Below are 18,597 nucleotides of genomic sequence, written 5' to 3'. Positions count from 1 at the left end.
GAAGTGCGAGTTTGCACGGGCAATGAAGAAATAAAGGGGGCTCAGACTCGTGCCGTAGAATATCTTCCAGATAAAAATGATAGCATACTTGACCCTGAAGCTTTCAAAAAAGAACTACACATTACGTTCTCATAGCTTTTTGTTATGCTTGTGCTTTTTCTTTGGCATAGCCTTGACTTTCGGCTTGCGCAGAGGATGCTCACTCTTGTTTAATTCGTATTGTCGGCTGAAGTATATTTTATTGCGCATTATTCCTGTCACATTCAGCTTTATTACTACTAATATGTTCAGTGTATTGAAAGATTTGTATTTAGTATTCACTTTGTAGAACTCACCTGTTTCTCTATTCAGGAAGTTCCAATCCGTGCTGTTGGAATTGTGATGTAAGACCCCCCTCACATATTGTTCCAAATAGGAGCCTGTGATGTACTTGGACAAAGATGTGAGCTCTATACATCTTGCAAGATCTTGCAAACAATTGTGGGCACTATACATCTTGCAAGATCAGTGAACGAAACTTCTTTGCGTAGAGAAAGCGCGCGTGGCACCTTGTGCTCACCTAATTACCTGATGTAGCCCTGACTGGTGCGGGCCTTCTGCTGGCGTTGGTGCCGTCGGCCGGATGCAATCAGCTGACTGTCACATGCCTCCTGGTGCTCGCCTTGGGAGTTTACGGCTTGGCCGCGGGAGGAGCCACACCCGCTCTCGTAGACATGGCGCCTGCACACGCTGGTAGGTGGTGCAGTGCTTGCTGTTGGGTCAGTTGGTGCACGCTCAGTATCAATTGCAGACCCAACAACAAAAGTGTTATGAGACCGACCTGTGTTGTGTGTAGTTGGTAATTTCACTTTGTGAATATACATCGTGTTTGTGTGAACTAGTATGCCTTGACCGACTAGCTGTCTTAGATGCGATTTCATCTATATTTTTTATCGCCATTAATTTTCATTTATCGATTTACATATGAAAGCGTGCCGATGGCGAGATATAACTGCGTCAACATCTCCTAATCAACTTGTACTTTTAAAAAGACCACTACGAGAATCGCGTCCACAGGATGCGCGCTAACCTTCAACTGTCCATTCCTTGAATATACAGGCTATAAATTACATATAGGTAAGCATATGAACCCTCAAAATAACAAATTATTTTCTACAGAACATATCTTACCAGTGCTTTTTAATAACAATATGAGTAAAGATTGCGCAACGCATCGATAAATATGTTAACTTGTAACCAACCTGGGAAGTTTCTTTTTTCCTCACTATAAATTAATATGAGAAGACATGCACGCCACGCAAGTGTTTTTACGTCTACCTTTCTGTGGCTTTGATCTCCAATTAATAAACAGCTGAAAGTGAGCGTCCGTTCTGCGTACTTTTTTTTAAGGTAGGGTCAGTGATATAAAATAAGTGTGGTAAACCGTTTTCGTAGGCTAGTTGCTTCATGAACTCTGAAGAAAGACTTAGCGCGAAGTCACACAAACGCAGGCAGGTACAGCCATGTACTAGTATAACAGAAGTCCAACGTACCTGTATACGTTTCAGCCGTTTTGCATTACAATATTTTGTCACTGCGTCACAATTTGTCTAGGTTTTCCCCGGTGTATGTAGTAGTCTGTGTTGAACTTATTAATATTTATCGCCCAGTTTCGAGTGACCCTACTAATGCCACTTCTAGAGCTCTAAAAATGTTTCACAGCGGATTTCATCGGTTTCGTATAAATTGTATTTCGTTTTATGTTTTGCGACGCGCAGTGTTCAGGCTAACAAATGCTAGTCTTTAGATTGTTTATGCCTGGCTTTACATGAAACAGTCTAAAAGATAAAAATATTCTGGAAACTTTGTAATGGCCAAGGACAGCGTAATCTTTTCCTCAGATGACGCTAAGACAACCCAGTGGTTTGTATCTAAATCGATTACATTTCTGCTGTGTGAGTGTTTAATGAATCAATAAACTTCTGCAAGAAAACATGGAAGAAAGAGTCTTGAGCTTCGCCTTCAAGGATGGAACGCGATAGCGTAATGAAGTACGACCAACAAGCTCATGTTTCAGTCCTCTTACCACGTAATCGGGCCCCATTGACATCGCCGTCACATTCGCTTGTCAAGCCTCTTTGCTCGATGGACGCCTCAACCGAGTGGCGAGAAGACTGGTGAGGGTAACAGTGGTTGTTTGAAACTCTCCTAGAATGTCTACTGTGCGCACAGTTTTCGTGAAGTGCCCACTACGCCGTAACATCATCACTTTAGGAACTAATGAAGAAAGTCTCTGTAAGGCAAGACGGACCTTCGTAGCTCGACACTTTATCGATGGTGAATATTAGGATGACCAAATATAGCCCAGCCTTTTGTTGTGAGTTAACAGCTTTCAGCCACGGACTTGTGCCACAATGCTCAAGATGTGATGCTTACAACACTTCTATGCTGCTGCAAAAATTTGGCTTTGCTACTTGTCCACATTTTGGCGACCTTCACTGGCTACTGAAAAAATTAGACAGAAATGTGTGTAGCTAATAGTATGTAGCAAGTTTAGTAGATATTTAGGCCACCGGCCACCACACTTTAAATCTTTTGAAGCTAATTCATCGTAGTCCTCAGTCCAAAGTGAGTGCTTTCATTTCGACCGCATGATCCAATAGTTGGCAACTTCAGTTCAAATGGGGTTACGGTATTTATATATGTAAAGCCATGAGCACATGAAACAAGTCTTTAATCACAGGACGAAAGTATCACACTGTAGAGACATGCCCGACATGTCACACAAAAAGTAAATACGAGCAGCTTACATTTGAAGGCTGCTTATATCAGTGCCTAGTGGGTTTTCTTAGGGGCAACCTTGAAGACAATTGACGTAGAGCATAGGATGGTGATATGCGATAACATTGGGACGGCGACTGAAGAACTTCAACAGTTCCAGTTTTGATGTCTCCTGTAAACTATTACCAAAACGGAGGAAACATATTACACTTGAACTGCACCTTCCATTCCAGTTGCATGATGTGCCTTGTTCTCCCAATTTTAGTCTAACATTGTAGCTGCTGCCTTCTGAGCATGCGGTAACAAAACATTGCAGCGCAGGCGTTTTTTCAGCTCCGAAAATCTAATTTCGCTTTTGCGTTGTATACACAATGAAAGGTTTCTGAATACAAGGCTCGATTATAAGATATGTGAGGTTTAGCGTTCCAAAACTACCTTATGATTCTGAAAAACGCCGTAGTGAAGGGCTCGAGAAATTGCGACCACCTGGGGGTTTTTACCGTGCACCCAAATCTGACCACATGGGCCTACAGCATTTTTGCCTCTATCGAAAATGCAGCCACGGTAGCTGGGATTCAATCCCGCGACTGGCGGGTCAGTAGCCAAGTACTTTAGCCACTAGACCATTGCGGCGGGGCTTGATTACATGGCTGAGGCTTGAGGACTTTTGCTTGGAGCATTAATTTGAAGACCATCCAATGATGAATGGGACTTAACAAAACAGCAATTTCAATTGAACAGGATACCCGCAGGTTTTCCGCATTCAAGACATTATGCATTATTTGATATTAGAAGTTGGATTTGAAAAGAGCTACCTAGAAATTTTCCAGAATTTGATTCTGTCACTAAAACATATAAAATGCTGAAACCACGCAAGAAATTATTGCAAAACTAAAAATATTTTCTACTCAATCAAAGAAACTAATTTTAAGCACATTCGTGCAGTATTCAGTTTTGTTTTCCCCAGAAGACTATTACGTCTAGTCAATTTAGGAAAACTTATGCAAGACACGTGAACAGAGTTTCATTTTGTAACAGCGCAAGAAACCTAGTCATTCTGCGTGAAATTGCTACCGACTGTTCAAGTTGTTGCTATTTGCATTTCAACCCAACAGTTTTAGCATTTATTGGTTTAAATGAGAATGCCGACATTTTTTTCACACATTTATGCGTGATTTTGACTACATTTGTTGTCCTTGGGTGAAGTTCACTACTTTTCTACAGCTAAAGCTGTTTCGAGATCACAACACGGGCCGCGTGCGCGCCGTAGGTTTCCGCCGCCGGTGTCCGTGGCCAGTATCGCACGAAATAAGAAATAAATTAGTCAATAAAACACCAAGACCATAGTGGGACTAGAACCCGAGTATTCTGCGTGCAAACCCACTATTTGACCGCTGAGCCACACCGGTGCTTGGAAGTTCCTCGCAAATTAGCCCTTGGCTGGCTTGATGTTAGAAAAGGACTCGCGCTGATGCGAGTAATTGGGTGTTTCAAAACAGTAAAGGTGCAATCAAGTGTCGCATAATGCTACCTGCGCAACGAGTGGGTCGTCCAAAGCTCCAACTCTTCACAAAAGCTTGATCTTGTTACTCTTTTAACTGTGGTGCATACCCACTGTGGGGGATTGTGAAGGAAGCAAGGAATAGCCTGAAAACTGTGGCGCACACCCACGCTCGGGGATTAGCCAAGAACCGGGTACTTCTAACGAAATACTGTTAATTTGTTAGCTCCCGTCTTTTAAACTGGTAAGAGGGATTAAGGGAAAAATAATTGTGAGGAATGGCCAATTAGAAATTACGGATATATAAAGCGATGTAGATAGTTTCAGCAACAACAATAAATGAATGAATAAAGCAACTTGAAATTAATTTAGAACTACTAATATGTTCTACACTCTTAATCTCTTTGAAGCTTCAGTAAACTCTTGCAAAGCATCGCCAACTTTTCCGTCACCGAATCCTCGGAACAAAGCCTCCAACAAAAGTGGGGACTACAAAATTTTCTGGCATAATTCTTCTTCGTCGTCAGCCAGAGAACGAAAAAAATGCACCAAGTTCTTTGCAAGCACCACGTCTTTCCGACGAATGACGAGCAATGGAATAGTGAATGCCTGCCTCCTGATAGACAGAAGGGTGTTTAACGTCCCAAAACTTCTATATGATTATGATAGACGTCGTAGTGGAGGGCTCCGAAATTTTTACCACCTCGGGTTTTTTCACGTGCACCCAATTCTGAGCACACGGGCCTACAACATTTCCGCCTCCGTAGGAAATGCAGTCACCGCAGCCGGGATTTGATCCCGCGACCTGCGGGTCAGCAGCCGAGTACCTTAGCCACTAGACCACCGTGGCGGGCCGATACCTGATCCATGGCGTCGCCCAGTAAATGTGCTTGCAGCAGCTACCCAAAGAATGTTGAAAAAAGGCTCTGAAAGGACGCTCTTCCAGCTTTGCTGCAACAGTGCTGCACATTCTGCGCAGGCCTGGTGGTTTTTGTTTGCTATTCTTTTGATGCATTTTTACAGTATTGAACTTGCAACCGTGGTTGTCCCCACCATCATCATCATCATCTTCGCCCACAGCAATAACAAAGCGCATATCTGCGTAGGTGCGCATGTTGTATTGCGGACACGTAGTACCTCTTTTGCTAATTCATCAAATAATAAAATATAGCATACTGGGCGTTTCACAACTGTAATTGCAGTAGGCAATCGAGGATAATCAAACGGCACACTTTACGCACACAGACGCTCCTTTCCCTCTGCCCCGCCGTTGTAGTCTTGTGGCTGAGGTACTCGGCTGCTGACCCGCAGGTCTCGGGATCGAATCCCCTTTGCGGCGGCTGCATTTTCGTTGGCGACCAAATTGCTGTAGGCCCGTGTGCTCAAATTTGGGTATTCGTTAAAGAACGTCAGGCGGCTGAAATTACCGGAGCACTCTACTACGGCGTCTTTCATAACCATATGGTGATTTTGGTCGTTAGACCCCGCATAGGAATAAAATCAGTTCCCTTCCATCTAGCATGGCTGAGGTGCCCACCGCGAAGAGCCGAAGCGTGGCAAGCGAATGAGAAGGTGATGCAGAAGGCGATGAATGAGAAGATAGTGGACACATAGCATGTTGACAATATTGCTTTGACGAAGGCCAAAATAACAGCCTTTTTTTTTTCTCCCACTTCACAGGTATTCTTTACGGCATCGCGGGAACTGTATCCAACGCGTCCGGGTTCCTGGCTCCCATGGTTGTTGGAATGGTCACTTCACCAATGGTAAGGACGAATTTTTGGTTCTAATGTTTAACTGCTTACGTCTAGCCATGCAACAACACATATTCACGTGCATTCAATAGCAGGTTCAACGCAGAAACATTCTCATCAAACAATTTATGATATTGTGGTTCGTTAGTAAATGCTTCCTTTAGGTCAGAGCAGAAGTTCCTGCTTATTGTATAAAGCATGTTTTTATTATCACAGGTCGATCGCGCTACAAAATAACTGATAAATATAAATCAGTTTAAGTGCATTGGTTACGTTTAGTGCCCTGTTTTAACCCAGCTTTTACCTTTACGCGAGCTTTATTTTTGACATCACGCAACACACACATGGTTTTTTTTTGTGTCATTACAACAATAGTTTTTTCTTCTGTAATTTAGCCGTGCATTGTTTGCAAATGTCATTCGCTTCAAACCACCGTAATTGCCTTAGTGTAATTTGAAATGCCTTCAGTCATCAATACTGTAAGCTTCGCGCTGGATTTTCTGTTTTCCAGATCTCATACACAAATGAAAATTTCACGCGACATCAGTACTGTACATTTCATGCTGCGCAAATAAGTTCCAAGTTTTTATAACTTGTATTTGCTTGCAAACGGGGTCAAGTTTGTCGTTAACATTACCTAGCACTGAACATTTTTTAACGTTACAGACGCTATTTATTGTATGAATAACCTCCAACAAGATGTATTTAAAGACGCTGTGTGTGAGCAATTGCATCGATAACCGAGTTTGTTGGCAACCTGTGGCCATTCCGCGACACTATAGGGCTGTTTTGTCGATAACGTAGAAGCCAGAGATCACAGGGCTCCGATTCTTCCTCACATTTGATTCACCCACTCTACTTGTTCGAATGATGAATACTGTTAAGTGTATCAGCCTCAATAGATTGAGGCTCAGTCTGTATCGGCCTGCAGCAGTCAGGTTTACTCACATGCCTATTTTATGTGCCCCCATGGAGCAGTGACATAAAAATGTCACTACACTTTCTTGAAATGAAATAACGCATCAATAACTACAACTACGCATAAAGTTGCGTGTAAAGCAATGCTGAAAGAGATGGACCAACCTTTATTGACACGTTGTGATACGGCTGCCTCGCTTCATCGTTGACTGACAGCCACGCATTGTCATTTAGACGAAGATGTCCATACGGATCATGGGAAAGTAAACATTGGGAGACAGCGCAACAAAAATAAAACAAAACAAAAAAGATAGTCGCCCCAAACATGATCACCATCTGGCACGCGCCTTCAAGACAGGCAGGGCGAGACGAGGCAAGGCAACCGCAGCGCAGACAGCTGCTCGGCGACGACCGAGTTCCTGTGTAAAGAGCACAAGTGGCTTCAAAGAGCGTTTGCTCGCCGTGATTGGCTGCGCCACGTTATGCACTGTCTTGACTTCCCCCTTGATATGATTTTGGTCAGCAAGGGTGTGTCGTGAAAAATCTATAACCATATGTGTAGCCATTAATTCGCTAGAATCCTGCGTGCGCATCGTACACATATAAATCGGTAACGCGTGTGGGTTAGTTTCTCGAAACCAGAGGTCACAAACACAGGTCCCGCAAGGCGTCTGCAGCCAGCGAACCATTTGATTGCCGCTTGGCCTGCAAACTCCCCTCTTCCCATTCTTTTTTTTTTTCTGACTAGACTCTGAGCCAATCGTCTAAAGCTATCACAACATAACACATCAAAATTTTGAAATTGTCGTCATAAACTAATGACGTGGTTCTTTCTCTCGTTTGCATTACACTGCATTTGTGCATGTTCCCTGATTAAATTAGGTTTCGACAAACTGAACATGACATCAGTTTTTTCTTTGATTTTCATTTGTACAGAGTACTCACTCGATGGTCTCACACAATTTTAGTTGTAAAAATAGCGTTCATTTACAAGGCTAACACCCTCACATTTCACAGTTATACTATTGCACATGTGGTTGCAGCTCGCTAGCACGTGCAATATTCCTTCATAGTCGCAAAATTAGGGGAGTAGCCTATAGGAATCACGCGAATGCATCAAACACAAAACCGGTTTGGCTGGCGAAAGATGGGACAGTCCTTTGCCCTGCAGTGATCATAGTCAAGCTCATGATAATGTAGTGCATAGGAGCGCACAACGCCCATATTGCTGCAAGTTTTCGTACAGCGAACCATGGTCAAGTAACACACCATCAGAAGCTCCTCAAACGTTGCATGCTCATTTACGTCTTCCAGACGACTACCCCAGTGCTAAAGCTTACTTTCTTACACTTTTGCAGCCGACTCTGGACAACTGGGCCACGGTTTTCTACCTAACAAGTGGAATCTTTTTGCTGGGAGCGCTGGCCTTTCTTGTGTTTGGCTCAGCTGAACTGCAACCTTGGGCGAAGCCTCCGCCTCCATTAGAAACTGTGGCGACGCACATCGAGCACCAGCACGCCGACGGGGCACACCGCTTCGATTTAACCACAAGCTTTGCCGAGAGCTTCCACATGTTCTAAGAGAACAACGTGTTTACACTGACCGGATGCGTCAGCAGAAGCGACGCATTATACACAAATCCAGCGTTACTCGTAATCATGTATACAGTAGACACCTGCTTATGTAGTGAGTTTTGATCGCTGCCTGACTAACTAAGAACTTGCGACAAGAGCCCTAGTCGAGGACATTTCTATTCAAGGACCTCAGCACTTTGCATTATCGCTTAAAATCGGTGCTCTACCATCCAGTGGTATAACGGGTGCGTCGAAGAGAGCATCTTCAGCAGAAGCGTTGAGTGAAATAACTGCTGTAAAATAGCGCGAACTTTTTCGTGAAAGTTGCTTTCAGTATGTTCAATTTTGCTATTGTTTCTTCACTGATTGAATATTCACAAGTAATCTGTTGAAGTTATCAGGTGCACAGGTGGTGAAGGAATTTCTACTAACACAATTTACGCACTCGCCATTTCGAGGAGCTCTCGCAACTATCGCAACTCAGGAAAATGCCTCGACACCTGCATGATTTGTGAATTATTGGCGAGTATTCTAATGTCTACGCTTTCCACAAACATTATAAAAATAACCCTCTTGTCCCCTCAACGTGTCGCTACTAGTGTGCCCAATACATGGTGAATTCGGAGACTGCAGTATCGCCCATGATGCATCATAAGTCGTTGTGTAAGAAGATGGGAGATATAATTTTAGGTAGGTCCTTGCACCTAATCAAATTTTTCTTGCGGAAATATTCATCTGCCAGAGTAGTCCGCTGACGTGAAAGACCGCAGTAAGTCAGCAGCCGCAGCGAGACAATGAATTTTGGTCTGTGCCTGGACGAAGCATTCATAAACGCGCAAAGCGCACGTAGTAACAGAACTGCGATGTGTGAACGGTACGCTTAGAGAACTTTATTGGAGTGCTGACGTCAACTACTTCTCATTTCTGCCCCCTGTCCCTCATTTCTTCAGTCTCAATGAAGTACACCAGATTTTTTTTTTGGTCCGTTTGACCTGGGAGCAACGAATCCTACTGCTGCGATCAAAAACATCGGGAGGAACTCAAGATCTGTGCTGCATTTTACCAGAGAGATCGCGGTCTTCGAAACGGTTTGTTATCTGCCACTGCCATTCTCATCCCGGAACAAACGGTCTCTCCTAATCATTCACTATCATAGCCTTGCCTTGCATGCCACACCACATTGCTAACACCAGTACGGTTGCTTTATTTATGCTTGCCCCGGAATCTCATCACTACATGCGTTTGTTCCCTTGTTGTTTTTTCGCTCTTTAAAACTGACTGTACAGGGCATCACACTTGAGCAGGGATAGCGATGGAAACCAAGGTGTCATCTTTGAACATTAATCGCTAGTTTACGCAGGCTTGCTCATGCCCTTACTACTTTTATGGTCGATTTCGCCCACCAGAGCGAAAAATGTTGCACAAGCAGTTCTTACTCAACGCCTGTAACATAATTCACGGCCAAGTCCACTGCGTCCCACAAAAAAATCCTTTCTCTTCCAGATAAGTGTCATGTATAACTCAGTACATTTCTAGCACACGCTGCCATTACTCCAGCTGACCTTTCTACTTCCCACAGCTCTGACTACAGCAACGCATATTTTCTTTACGTATTGTTGCTGGTTTGTAGATCGTTTAATTTTAGAACGAACTGTTCGTGTCTGTGTAATAAACACTTTCTTAAAACGTTGTTGGCCAAGTTCTTTGTTTTAACATTATCACGCTGTCCTGCTGTCGACAAAGGAAATAGAGTTACTGTATATATGCTACCATATATGCGACCTCAAAACAGCATATTGCCGCGACAGGTTGGCCACGTTCAAGTAGCCGCCGCAATCATCATGGCAAGAGCACCAGCAAGACCCGGCTGGCATGCGTCACGCGTTCGTGCGCTCCAACAATGAGAAAGAGGAAGTTAGTGGACTCTGTGCCTCTCAGCTACTTGGACTCGACGACCATAGTCATTAGACTTGTGGGCACAAGTTCGCCCTAATAAAGTTGCTTGTTTTTTTTGGCCTATCTGCCTCAGCATCGCTACATTTCTGGTGGAGTTGCTGGGTTATGAATCGAAGCCCCGCGAGCTCAAGACAGCGTAGCCCCGACGACCAGCGTATCAACCCCGTGGAAGTGACTCCTGTACACCAGAGGGCAAGTCGCCGTCTTCGAGGTGACTCACCTGAGTTCGGTCCTCTTCACTCCACACCAAGGGGAATCAAACTATGGATGCCACCACTATGACTACCCAGGTAACACCGGCACAAGTGTTCATAAGCCAACCGCACCAGCCGCCAGTATTCCACGGCGACTCGTACGAGGATGTTGAAGATTGGCTGGACCTGTTCGAGAGAGTGGCGCGCTTGAATGGTTGGGACGAAAGAGAGAAGCTCCGTCGCGTATACTTCGCCCTGGACGACTTCGCAAAGACATGGTTTGAGAACCATGAAACCTCGTTGTCTACCTGGGAGGTATTTCGACGACAAGCAGTGGCTACGTTCGCGAACGTAGACCGACAGGAAAAAGCGGAAGCTGCTCTTCAATCCAGGAACCAGCTCACAAACGAGACTGCTGCCATGTACATCGAGGACATGGTCCGTCTGTTCAAGCGTGCGGATCACAACATGGCTGAAGATAAGAAGGTGCGCCATCTAATGCGCGGAGTGAAGCAAGAGCTGTTCGCCGTTCTCGTCCGCAACCCTCCAAGCACTGTTGCTGAGTTTTATTCGGAAGCGACGGCCATCGAAAAAACACTAGAACAGCGCGCTCGGCAGTACAACCGGAATGTTAACTGCGCATCTGCACAGCTATTCTCTGGAGGCGTGCGAAACGACGTTGAAGCCCTGCGAGAGCTCATTAGATCAGTTATTCGGGAAGAACTGAGCAGACTGCAAATGCCCCAGACTTCAACTGCACTATCTGTTACAGACGTTGTTCGTGACGAACTGAGGCAGGTCATACGAGAACCAGAGCGGGAGCTGCAGCCAGTTCGACCTATCCGAACGTACTCTGAAGTTCTCCGACAACCAACGGTACACAGCAATGCAGCAGTTGCGATGGCGACGACTCCTCTCCCATCTACAGCACGCAGCGTACCTCGTCCACGGGAACCAACGGCTACCTATCTGCCCCCAGGAGCACGTAGCACGCATCGCTATGCGGAGCCTAGGCCCAGAAAAAGTGACGTCTGGCGTGATCACGAGCGCAGGCCTCTTTGTTTCCATTGTGGCGAAGCAGGTCATTTGTACAGATTCTGCCCTTACCGACAGGCTGGATTAAGAGGCTTCCCGTCGTATGCACCGTGCCCCCGAAACGGCGAACGACCAGCGGAAATTGAGGAGTACTTGTCTACGCGCCAGAACTCGCCACCTCTACGCCAACGTCGGTCACGGTCACCATCGCCTATGCGCTACCGGTCATCCAGCCCACGTGCACCTTCAAGGCAGCCTGGTCATCGCTCTCCAAGTCCACTCCCGGAAAACTGAAGCAAGCGACCTGTGGAGGTGAGGCCGCTGATAACATCAATTACGAAGATCCTCCAATATGGCTTGAGGGCGACGACGGTGTATTTCCGGTAAATGGGTGCAACCACGAAAGTGTTACTTCAGATTTGCGGTTGAGAATAGAAGGATGGGAGCTGAATGCCTTAGTCGACACCGGTGCCGATTATTCAGTGATAAGTCACAAGATGGTGAAGAAGCTAAACAAAGTTGTGACACAGTGGAGTGGATCGCAGATACGCACGGCAGGTGGTCACACTATTACGCCCCTTGGCAGATGCACCGCAAGACTTGAAATACGGGGCTTTATTTACGTTGCCGATTTCATTGTGCTACCAGAATGTTCAAGAGACCTCATTATAGGAATGGATTTTTTGCGAGCTAATGGCGCCGTAATTAACCTGCGTAGGTCCAGCGTGTCGTTTTCGACTGAACGAGCTGTACCTGTAGAGGAATCTGAGGGACGCCTAACTGCTCTACGCGTTGTTCATGATGACGTAACTGTGCCACCACGCTGCAGCATAATGGTGCTCGTAGAGAATGACGCATCTTACAACCGCGAAGGCATAGCGGATACAAATGTAGGGCTGTTTTTGAAAAAAGGTGTCTGCGTAGCTCGGGGTCTTGTTCACTTGACGAATGGCCGTGCAGATGTCCTACTTACGAATTTTTCCAATGAACTTCAACACATCGCTCAAGGCACGGCTATTGCCTATTTACACGACTTCTGTATGGCGACAGAACTATGCAGCTTAACCACGTCAACCACTCGACCAGTGGCCTGCAACATCGACACATCCGTGACCGTCAACCAGAGCCTTCCGGACAGTCAAAAGAAACAGATTGACGCCTTAGTAAAAGAATTCTCTGATTGCTTTTCAATTGCCTCGAAGGTCCAGCGCACGTCAATTACGAAACACAGAATTATAACGCAAGACGACACGAGGCCTATATGCCAGCATCCATATCGAGTGTCACAGAAAGAACGGGAAATCATTAAGAAGCAAGTGGAGGAAATGCTTTCGGATGATGTCATCCAGCCTTCAAATAGTCCATGGGCGTCCCCCGTAGTGCTCGTTAAGAAGAAAGACAACACGCTTAGATTCTGTGTCGACTACCGAAAACTCAACAGTGTAACTAAACGAGATGTATACCCCTTGCCACGTATTGACGATACACTAGATCGGCTGCGATCCGCAAAGTTTTTCTCCTCCTTGGATCTGAAAAGCGGATATTGGCAAATAGAGGTAGACGAGCGGGACCGTGAAAAAACGGCATTCGTAACACCAGATGGCCTCTACGAATTCAAAGCGCTTCCATTCGGCGTTCCAGCGAATGATGGACACTGTCCTCGCCGGATTGAAATGGCAGTCATGCCTGGTGTATTTGGATGACGTGGTGGTATTCTCTGCAACGTTCGACAAACATCTAGAGCGACTGCGCCTTGTATTACAAGCCATCCGGTCAGCAAAGTTGACAATCAAACCCGAAAAATGCCACTTCTGCTTCGAAGAGCTGAGATTCCTTGGACATGTCATTAGTTCTGACGGTGTTCGCCCAGATCCAGAAAAGACAGCCGCTGTTCAGAGGTTCCCTACACCCAAAGACAAAAAGTCAGTGCGCCGATTTTTGGGTTTATGTGCCTACTATAGGCGATTTGTGGAAAACTTTTCAACGATTGCGGAACCTCTTACAAAACTAACGAAAGACGACGTGCCCTTCACATGGAAAAATGAACAACAGAAAGCTTTTGACGAATTAAGAAAACGGCTACAGGGTTCACCAATACTTGCCCATTTTGATGAGACAGCCGACACTGAAGTCCACACCGATGCCAGCAATGTCGGCCTCGGCGCCATCCTGGTCCAGTGGCAAAATGGTCAAGAGAAAGTGTTAGCCTATGCCAGCCGCAAACTCTCAAAAGCTGAGGCAAACTACTCTGCTACTGAAAAAGAGTGCCTCGCAGTCATCTGGGCAATAAATAAGTTTCGACCCTACCTTTATGGTAGACCATTCAGAGCTGTCAGTGACCACCATGCTCTATGCTGGCTAGCAAATCTCAAGGATCCGTCAGGACGACTAGCCAGATGGAGCCTTAGGCTGCAGGAGTATGACATTACGGTCGTATACAAATCTGTAAGGAAACACAGTGATGCCGACTGCTTGTCACGCTCTCCCGTCGATCCAAGTGTACCTGATGAGGAAGACTTTCCGTTTCTAGGCGTTGTCGACACATCCGAAATCGCTCAACAACAACGAGATGACCCGGATTTGCTGGCGCTTATACAACACCTGCAGGGTCTCGACGTTCAAGTACCTCGCATATTCTCCAGAGGGCTCTCCACGTTCTGCCTTCGAGGAAGTGTCCTTTACAGGAGGAACTTTGAACCTAATGGCGAAACGTTTTTACTAGTCGTGCCCACAGCCATGCGACAGGAAATTCTGCATGCATGCCACGATGAGCCAACGTCCGGCCACATGGGTGTGAGCCGAACATTCGCCAGGATTCGCCTGAAGTACTATTGGCCTAAGTTGCTCGCATCAGTGCAGCGCTACGTGAAAACGTGTCGTCAATGTCAACGGCGCAAAACTCCAGCCGTAAAATCAGCCGGCCTTCTCCATCCAATAGACCCTCCGGATGCCCCATTCGAACAAGTAGGCATGGACTTCCTAGGACCTTTCCCGACATCATGTGCAGGCAAGAAATGCATTGTCGTAGCTACAGACTATCTGACCCGTTATGCTGAGACTGACTCTCTGTACAGTGCGACAGCTGCCGAAGTCGCCAAGTTCTTTGTGAACAACATAGTGCTCAGACATGGTGCGCCCATCGTCGTTATTACGGATCGCGGCACAGCATTTACTGCAGACCTTATGCAATGTCTGATGCGCATGACAAATACCGATCACAGAAGAACAACGGCGTATCACCCTCAGTCAAATGGCTTAACCGAACGCCTCAACAGAACTCTGACCGACATGCTGTGAATGTATGTCGATGTTGAACATAAACAGTGGGATGAAATATTACCCTACGTAACATTCGCATACAATACAGCCGTTCAAGAAACAACCCAAGTTGCCCCTTTCGAACTAGTATTCGGTCGAAGAGTGACCACCCCACTGGATGCCATGTTACCGCTACAGGACGAAAACAGCTATCCACCTGACTTAGATGACTTCTTGCAACGAGCCGAAGAAGCACGACAAATGGCAAGATACCGAATACGCCGTCAACAGCGCGTCGACTCTAGTCGGTACAACAAGCGACGCAGTGAGGCACTTTATCATCCCGGTGACAAAGTGTGGATATGGATCCCAGTGCGCCGCCGCGGACTCTCTGAAAAGCTTCTTTGTCGATACTTCGGCCCTTATGAAGTACTCAACCGTATCAGCGACGTCACTTATGAAGTCAGATCCGCGGGACACGTGAGCTCAAGACGCCGCAATACCACGGAAGTGGTACACGTAGTCCGCATGAAGCCCTATCATGACAGATCGTCGGAAAACGAGTGAGAAGGCGCATGTATCATTTTACTCTCTCAAGCATCGGGATGATGCGTCTGAGGGGGGGGGATAATGCCGCGACAGGTTGGCCACGTTCAAGTAGCCGCCGCAATCATCATGGCAAGAGCACCAGCAAGACCCGGCTGGCATGCGTCACGCGTTCGTGCGCTCCAACAACGAGAAAGAGGAAGTTAGTGGACTCTGTGCCTCTCAGCTACTTGGACTCGACGACCATAGTCATTAGACCTGTGGGCACAAGTTCGCCCTAATAAAGTTGCTTGTTTTTTTGGCCTATCTGCCTCAGCATCGCTACAATATACAGTAACTTTAGAACGGAACAGACTGTAGGTCGAAGATTAAACTGTTTCTTCGGCGGAACTTGTCGCCGTCAACGAAAAGACAAATTACAGCGATAGACAGAGGCACCATTAGCGGTCGTCTGAGCGCTGACCGTCGATCAACTGACAGGTATCGAAGTGCGTTGTCATTTATACACGTGCCATCGAATGTTCTAGCGTCATCGCTAGCGGCAACGTAGATAGATTCAGCAGAGTGACTTGTTGGGTGAGTTAGTTCATTTTTAATGAGCTTATGGCTCGAAAAAAAGAAAACATGGGAGAAGTCAAGTGCCTTTTCTCGTGTTTTTTTTTCGGGCCATAAGTTTGTTAAGTCGATAGATATATAGGGTTGAGTGTCCCAAAACCACCATATGATTATGAGAGACGCCGTAGGGGAGGGCTCCGGAAATTTTGACTACCTGAGGTTCTTTAACGTGCACCCAAACCAGACCACAAGGGCCTACAGCAATTTCACCTCCATCGACAATGCAGCCTCAGCAGCAGGTATTCGATCCCGCGACCTGTGGGTCCGCAGCCGTGTATCTTAGGCACTAGACCACCACGGTGGGGCGCTAGCAGCCACGTAGGTTCCACAATAATCTGTAATGTTTGCGAAGTGGGCGTAATTTTTACGAAAATTTACTACCGTACCGAACCTTCTCGAACACTGCAGGCGTGGTATGCGCTGAGAAACACGTGTATGTAACGGGGCGATAAGAGAACTTGAAGAAAGATCGTGGCATCGTTTCCCTCTGAAAAAGGCATCGTGCCGATGCGTTAACAGAAGATAAGTACAGTAATAATGCGAGAAAGTACAAGCCAGAAATTACGATACAGCTATAACAACAACAACAAACACGTTCCCCTCAGTTCGTTAATGCGCATGAAACGGCTTGAGGCGCCCGACATGGACGACTTCAGGTTGCGATCGGCGTCGTTGAGAGTTCGTGATGCCGTCGGAGACAACCTCGTAGTTGAGTGTGCCGCGACGTTGAACTACCCTGTTTGCTCCAAAGTACAATCGCAGAAGTTTTAAATGCGAAGCATTTCTTAACAAACTTTGGTAACTTTGAGCATTTCTGTCTGTCTGTCTGTCTGTCTGTCTGTCTGTCTGTCTGTCTGTCTGTCTGTCTGTCTGTCTGTCTGTCTGTCTGTCTGTCTGTCTGTCTAGCCGCCGACGACATTTAGCTCTCCTGGTCGTTTCGATACTGGTATCAATACCAAACTTGGTATGGTATAACATGACTGTACTACAAGCACAAATGACTAGTCATAACATGAAAATTATGACATGTATGTCATGAATGTCATGCTCTACATTTATTGGTCTTGTTGGTATTGCAGTGGTTTCGTTAACATGTTAAAAAACTGGTATGGTATGACATTACTGCACTGCGAACATAAGTGACAGACCCTGACGCGCAAATCATGACATGCGTGCCATGTAAGTCATGACTACATAACAGGCTCATGATGCGTTCGCGGTCGCTTCGCTAGCTCCACATGTACCAAATTTGGTATCAGAGGACGTGAATGGATGACAAAAGTATTCGCGTTGCCCACGGGCTATAGGAGGCGAGCCGTGCAATCCAAGATGGCTGTGGCAGGATGGCCAACCCGTGAACCCGCATAGGAAAAGATAGGACGCACGAACGTACGCCCCGTGCCCCTTTCGCTGGATGAACTCTAGATCGTTGAATGAATGTGTTGGCCTCGAGGACATACCATCGCGCCACCTACGTGGTGACGTCACTCATAGCCTGGTTGTGCTATCTGCTAGGACATTGCATTTCCTGCGCTTTTTCTGTGGACACCGTGCATGCTTCCCTTGGTTTTGAAGCTTAGTGCCTAAAGAAGCGGCATGAAAACTGCGAATCGGTGCCCCGGTGGCACTCTCGTGTCTAATTTGCATCGTGAAATCGTGACTAAGAACCGGTGCAGCCAGTGGCTACCAACGCTTTCGCGAGTGGGGGGGGGGGGGGGGAGAGGGGCAAACTTACCTCACTCCTCCGCTGGGATATATATGTGTGTAAGGGAAAGAAGTGTATACCTAAGGGCTCGCGTTTCCGTGTTTTGACACAATATAATGAGATCTAACAGACAAAGATGCCAAGGAAAGTATAGGGGAAGTTATAAGACCGAATTGTAATGTAAATATGAACAAAGAAAAGTGGGTGAAAAGATAACTTGCCGTGGGCAGGAACCGGACCTGCGACCTTCGAATAACGTACGCGTTCGATGCTCTACCACGGAGCTACCCACCCTGCCACTTTATTGGGTATATATGTGAATGTAAACGTGGGAGTGTCAGTCAGCGCCACTAGTAACCATGGCGGCGAATGTAGCACACTCTTTGGCTCATAAAGAGTGTGCTGATGTGCATAAAGAAATCCTGATGAAATCCTGAGATATATATATATATATATATATATATATATATATATATATATATATATATATATATATATATATATATATATATATATATATATATATATATATATATATATATATATATATATATCAGTGGTACATCTATGGGCACAAGAATCGGACCAAGCTACGCTAACATATTTATGGGACTCCTTGAAAACAAATTTCTTGCAAATTGTGTACATAAGCCATTTTACTATAAGCGGTTCATTGACGACATTTTCTTGTGCCCATAGATGTACCACTGATATATATATATATATATATATATATATATATATATATATATATATATATATATCAGTGGTACATCTATGG

General features: G+C 45.8%; 1 protein-coding gene across 2 annotated transcripts in view; it reads left to right on the top strand.

Annotated features, from left to right (window-relative positions):
* Positions 1–10,197, top strand: part of LOC119169867 (sialin) — a 94,928-nt gene extending 84,731 nt beyond the window's left edge. For both annotated transcript variants that reach the window (XM_075886529.1, XM_075886528.1), the window contains exons 8-10: positions 577–732; positions 5,942–6,027; positions 8,292–10,197. In XM_075886529.1, coding sequence (XP_075742644.1) covers positions 577–732; positions 5,942–6,027; positions 8,292–8,513 — 464 coding nt within the window. In that variant the 3' untranslated portion in view covers positions 8,514–10,197. The remainder of the gene's footprint in view (positions 1–576; positions 733–5,941; positions 6,028–8,291) is intronic.
* Positions 10,198–18,597: the final 8,400 nt, after the last annotated feature.

This window comes from Rhipicephalus microplus, chromosome 2, assembly GCF_043290135.1.
Source record: "Rhipicephalus microplus isolate Deutch F79 chromosome 2, USDA_Rmic, whole genome shotgun sequence".
Classification (NCBI taxonomy): Eukaryota; Metazoa; Arthropoda; class Arachnida; order Ixodida; family Ixodidae; genus Rhipicephalus; species Rhipicephalus microplus.
Note: the sequence above shows the minus strand (reverse complement) of the source record. Positions and strands in the feature narration are given on the sequence as shown.